The sequence below is a fragment of the Myotis daubentonii genome, chromosome 4 (genome assembly GCF_963259705.1).
Source record: "Myotis daubentonii chromosome 4, mMyoDau2.1, whole genome shotgun sequence".
Taxonomy (NCBI): Eukaryota; Metazoa; Chordata; class Mammalia; order Chiroptera; family Vespertilionidae; genus Myotis; species Myotis daubentonii.
In genome coordinates this window covers 97,290,013-97,296,012 of record NC_081843.1, presented here as the reverse complement: position 1 = coordinate 97,296,012, position 6,000 = coordinate 97,290,013, and the positions used below count along the sequence as shown (strand labels likewise).

The 6,000-nt window shown below is 36.5% G+C and overlaps 1 protein-coding gene across 1 annotated transcript in view; it reads right to left on the bottom strand.

Annotated features, from left to right (window-relative positions):
* Positions 1 to 364: 364 nt before the first annotated feature.
* Positions 365 to 6,000, bottom strand: part of CDH12 (cadherin 12) — a 178,221-nt gene continuing 172,585 nt past the window's right edge. Inside the window, exons 9-11 of the mRNA XM_059691876.1 lie at positions 5,226 to 5,343; positions 4,161 to 4,412; positions 365 to 933 (exon numbers count right to left, since the gene is read on the bottom strand). Of these exons, the coding sequence (XP_059547859.1) occupies positions 434 to 933; positions 4,161 to 4,412; positions 5,226 to 5,343 (870 nt within the window). The 3' untranslated portion in view covers positions 365 to 433. The remainder of the gene's footprint in view (positions 934 to 4,160; positions 4,413 to 5,225; positions 5,344 to 6,000) is intronic.

Below are 6,000 nucleotides of genomic sequence, written 5' to 3'. Positions count from 1 at the left end.
AGAAAAATCTAACACTCTTCCACCATGATGCCACCTAGCTATCTTCATTCTAGGTTGTCATGTCAGTAAATTGTGTTTAATAGGCCTGAGCTTGTCTCAGTGTGTTTCCAAAACAACAAAACCAAACCAAGCAAGTACATATAATAGGATTTATCTGGTGTTGGCAGAATAAACCAAAACTGACAATATGATAAATATAGCAACTTGCTAGAAACCAGATACTCAAAGACATCTTGTCCTATAAAGCTGTGGGGTGTGTGTGTGTGTGTGTGTGTGTGTGTGTGTGTGTGTGTGTATGTATGTGTGTGTATGTGTATGTGTGTGTATGTGAGTATGTGTGTGTGTGTGCGTGTGTGTGTGTGTGTGTGTGTGTGATTTCTTTCTTTTTTTTTCTTCTTAAATTTCTCCTGTTGATATAGTCTTTGCTTCTCCCCTAAGTGACTTTATCAGGATTATAACTCTCTTCTTCGCCAAACATGTCTGCCAAGACTTTAAAGCGGGGGCCCCAGTCTGTCAGATAGTCATAGTCCTGGTCAGCTTCCGAGGTGAGAGAGTCTATGGAGCTGAGGGAGTCTGCGACAGATCCGTTTCCCTCGTAGGCATATGTTGCCAACGAATCATATGGTGGGGCGGTTGGGTCCACATCATTTTCCTGCAGCCTTTGATGAATGAAATCCCTTATGTCTGTGTTATCTTCCACTGCGGCTCTCTGCCGAGGTAAACAGAGGGAGTCTGGCTTTATGTCCCTGCGGATTTTGTTATCTTCAATCACTTTTGGGTTTCTCAGAGCACCAATGTCAAAAGCCTGGGTGTCCTCCTCCCCGCCTCCTTCATCGTCATAATGGATAACGTTGTCTCTGATGTCTTCTTTAGAGGTCATCAGGGTGTCTTTCTTCTTCTGCCTTCGCAGAGCAACATACAGGACCACTATGACTAGAAGACAAAACGTGGAAAGTTGAGAATTTGTCAGTTGATCGCCTCATAAAAATGAAATTGATCAGGGCTGACTGATTTTATTTAATAACATACTGTCACTGAAATCAAGAAGAATCATGTCTATGCTTATGTTTTTTCATTGTCTAAACTCAGTTTAATTTTAAAACTATAACTAGTAAGAAATCATAGCCACATTATTCACAGACTCAAACAAGTATAGCCTTGTTATAGCAAATATAACATGCATTATATTTAAATATTTTATTGTCTTGTAAAAAGTGTTTTACAAAGATACAAAAAGAAGAATATTATTGCCCAGCCAGAGTAGCTCAGTAGTTGAGCATTGACCGACCTATGAACCAGGAGATCATTTTTCAATTGCTTGTCAGGGCACATGCCCCAGTTGCAGGCTCTATCCCCAGTGTGGGGCGTGCAGGAAGCAGCCTATTGATTATTCTCTTTCATCATTGATCCTCTCTGAACTCAATAAAATATATATTTAAAAAATAAAAGCATTGTTTTTGTAAATATACAGAGAGCTGTATAGCGTTGGTATTATGAAATGTGAATATTATAGTCCATCAACAATAATTAGGTATTATTCATACCTAGATTTCCCAATTATGTTAACATTTTTTTAATGAAATAAACACAAATCTTTCTGTGATAATCATTTTTAAAAGCAATAAATAAGAGATAAAGAGAAGAATATACAATGTAAAGGCCTTAGTTTTATAAGCTATTTATCTAAGAGCTCTAATTATTTAAATTCTGTGTCCTACTATATCGAGACGTTTTCCAAGCCAAATGCCTGGCATCCATATTACCTTCATGAATCATGATCATACTTTGAAGTAGTTAACTAATATACTCTCATTATTGAATACCTCTTTCTTTCTATGTTGACTCATCGCCATCATTAAATCATGTCTCTCTTCTATGGGTAAACAGGCACAGACTCAAACCATGAAGTCAGCACTCAACTTCACTTGTCACATATCCCCTCTTCTCCATAGTGATGGTAATAGTTGAAAGACAAAATGTGTTTGATTTACCACAGAAAATCCTGGAAGATTCTTGTCATAGGATGATGAAAGCCCATTTATTCCCTCTTCCTCCAAAATTAGAGTTTGATGAATTGAAAAGAGGGAGGAGAGATAGGTAGAGCTCCTGCAGAATAGGCTCCTCCCAGAGTTTAGGCAACTTTCAGAACTAAAGGGAGTCTTTATTGTTTACCTGGGGAGTACATGAGAGGCTGAAACCTCACAGAGAAGCCTGGCATATAAAATAGCTTTAGCATGGCCACGATTGAGAGGGAGACTAGACAGATGTGCCTGAAGGCCGCCTAAAAGGTATCCACGCACCACAAGATTCTTATGCTTCCCCTTACCCAGGAAGGATATGAAAATGGTTAAGAATAAGCTGGAAGATGTCAAGAAGCCTGACATTAGTTAAGAAGGTCAAACAATGGACTTTTAAGCAGAGACCATGGCAAGACTAAGAGTGCCAACATATACTGCTGTCTACTAGCAAAGTAACAAATCTAGACCAGTGCAGGCGCACTGGGGACACTCAGTGTTTGGATGAATAAGTGATGGACGGCAATGCATAAGGTTGCCCTGAGCAAGAATAACGGCTACACTGTAACAGCAGCCGTGGCCCAAGGCAAGCCTCCAGAAGATGTCACGTCATGCTAGTTTGATATGCAAAACTCTATGATTCAAAGAGCTTTTAGAGAAAAAAAGAGAGTGAGAGAGGACTGGTTGATTTGAAGTTAAACACCTAATTGATCATGTTCTATTTCAGATGTGAGAACATTATTTTGAATCTTCTCTTTTAAGGTTTCTGTCATCAGCACAAACAGATGCCAGACATAATTTAACATAAATTATAATGATATGAAAGTACTTTGTTCTACACACCAGGGTACTTGTGTGGAATTAATATTTACATCATGTCAATTGGACTAGAACTTTGCCCTCCAAGCCAAGTGAGATTATGACCCAGAAACTGCTCTTCACAAACTATTGTGTAATGCCTTACTCCATCCTTTACCTCCCAGTGTGTATTTTATTTTGTTTTCAATCCTAGGAATAAAGGGTGGTGTCTACATTTGTCTGGATTTTGTGTGGTTAAATAATAAACATCCATATAAAAACTGATTCCACAGTGTCCACTGTGTATCTGTTGCAATTTGAATTTAAAATAATGACTAAAATAACCCCAGAAAATCTCTCTTCAGTTTTCTTATTCCCTGGCAATAAATTAATTCTGGAAAGGGAGTCAGCTGAAGAGTTGATGAAAGAGGGAAATCCCTAACTAGGTTTGTGTTTATTCTCCCAGAGATGTTACAGAATACATTCACTTTGATCCTTTCATTTGGCGTACTGCTAGATATTTCAGTGTGGTCACTTCTGTTCCAGTGGAAATGGGTAGAATTTTAATGTGAAAAGATGTGAGAAAAGTGGAATAAAAATCATTTCTGGCTGGCTGTTTGAACAGAAAAAAATAAATTAGAGGTTCCCTTAGTTTATCTCTATTTCTTTCTTCCCCTTCCTCATTTCTTTACTAGTATTTATTAAACTAGTGTTTGAGAACTATTATTCATCTGGTGTATTTTTAATGGCTATACAGTATCTTAGGGAGTAATAATCACTAGGATGTAAAATAAGTGGAGAAGCCAGTACAGTAAATAGGATATTTGTTACAGAAAATTTCATTGCGGCAAGTTCCACAAACTGTTATTGTTTGGAAATCCTCTAAGGCTTGAACAAACTTTTGTATTTTTGATTATGTTATTTATTTATGCCTGATGCTATACATCCAAAATAGAAAATTAACTTTCATAAACATATAATTCAATATAAGTAGGTAATCTTCCTTCTAACCCAATATAGCATCTCAGTGAAGAAACGTTGATTTACATTGTAATTTGAGGACATGCAGGAGAGAGAGAGGTGGAGGGAGAGCAAGCGAGAAGAAGAAGAAGAAGAAGAAGAAGAAGAAGAAGAAGAAGAAGAAGAAGAAGAAGAAGAAGAAGGAGGAGGAGGAGGAGGAGGAGGAGGAGGAGGAGGAGGAGGAGGAGGAGGAGGAGGAGGAGGAGAAGGAGGAGGAGGGGGAGGAGGAGGAGGGGGAGAAAAGAGGAGGAGGGGATGAGCGGAAGGGGGAGGGAGAGGGGGAGGGGGAGGAGGGAAAAAAGAGAAATGGTTAATATTGAAACCCACCTAAGAGTATAACAATGCACAGCAGGATTGCAATCAAAGCCCCAGTGCTAAGTCCTACAGGTAGAAAAATTGCTTCCACATTACAAGACAGGATGGTACCATCAGAGTCACATCTACAAACTCGAATAGTCATTGTGCTAGTGCTGCTCTGGACAGGATAGCTGCTGTCTTCTATCACAACAGGGAGGAAATACAGCTCTTGTTGCCTCCGGCTGTATCCATTTCTTCTGGCTTCAATTCCAGCTGTGTTGTCTACAAAACATGACATTTATGAAAAGATGGTTACTATGAGCTTCACCTCAAAGTGGATTTCTGCTAAACAGTAAGAAGCTCTTTCTAAATTAATGAAATACATCATATTTTAATTCTTTTGTCATGAAAGATCCCAAAAATTAAATTAATAAAAGTAATCCTTAGGGGGAAAAGAAACATTATTCTTCTCTGGTAAAAGAATTACATTTGCTATTTAGAAAGAGTATAATATGGTGTACAAAAAAAGAAATATATGTATTTACCTATTTATTATGACATCAAAATCTAATAGAGAAAAAATGCTTCTGTGAATATTTTCTCACATGATAGCAGGACAAATTATTACAAGTATGAATCTGCAAAAAAAATCTTACCTTACACCTATTATTTAAAAACACAACAAATATCAAATTGCTATTTCAGATTAACACTTGATTTTCCCCCAACAAATTATGTCTATATATAAACTTTAAAATTTGAATGCTAGAGTAACATCTAGGAAAATAAAGTGTGTTAATACCATTAAGATTCATAAAAACTTTAAAATACCACCATGAATTACAATAATCACCATTTTAATTACAAAAAATATTTTATTTTTCATAAAATCAATAATAGCAATATTTACTTGGAATAGTCCAAGACAATAGCATTCTAAATATTTCATGCACTGCCACCTGGAATTTTGTATTTCTCATATATGGATTTCCATATTTTATGAATTGAAGTGCTTGTAGGAAAAGTATTGATGTTCTTCCTTGTGTCCTTTTACAAAGTTCCACAGTAACAGGTAAATTTTTATGTGGTACTTACTTCTGAAGTCACGGACTGTAAAATTTGGTTTGATGGCAGCTTCAGGTGATACTCTAAAGGAGAAGTGCTGCCCCGCAGGGGAAAGATCTCGGTCAGCAGCGCTGACTAACTGAATGATCTGAAACAAAGTGGAGATGAAACTTGAAGTCAGTCGTCAGTTTCAAAGGGAATTTTACATTCCAGGCTAAAAAGTTTATTTAATGAGGCAAGCAAATAGACAGAATTGACACATTGAGGATTCCTATCAGTAAATCAATTATTTACAAATAATTTTAATGTACACATATGTAAACATTGATAGCGTATGGGCTCACTCCAAATCAATATCTGCATAACTCAAAAGCTTAATAGCATTGTACTCACCAGTAGGCAAAATAAAATTAAAATGTACTTACTTGCATTTTAAATTAGATGAAATAAGTGCTTTTGAACCAAAGTATGAAAATGCTTACTGGAACAAAATCTGTGAGTATTTAAAAACCCTGACATTAGCAAAATTTCAGCATAGTTATTTTGTGAGAATGAGTTTTACTTCATAAATAAATAAAATGATGAGAGAGATGAAAGGATGCACATTTGTTTCTGTTGTTATGTTTGCTGTCCCTCAATGGGTAAAAGTACATTTTTTTTCAGGGTTTTTTAAGAAGAAAGCAGTTTTCATCCAGTTTCAAAGATTTTCCCTAAATTGTACCCATTGGGTTTTATTGTAGTTAAAATTCTGATACTTCATTAAAATGCCTTTAAGAATTCGGAGATTAAAAATTACTTCTGAGAG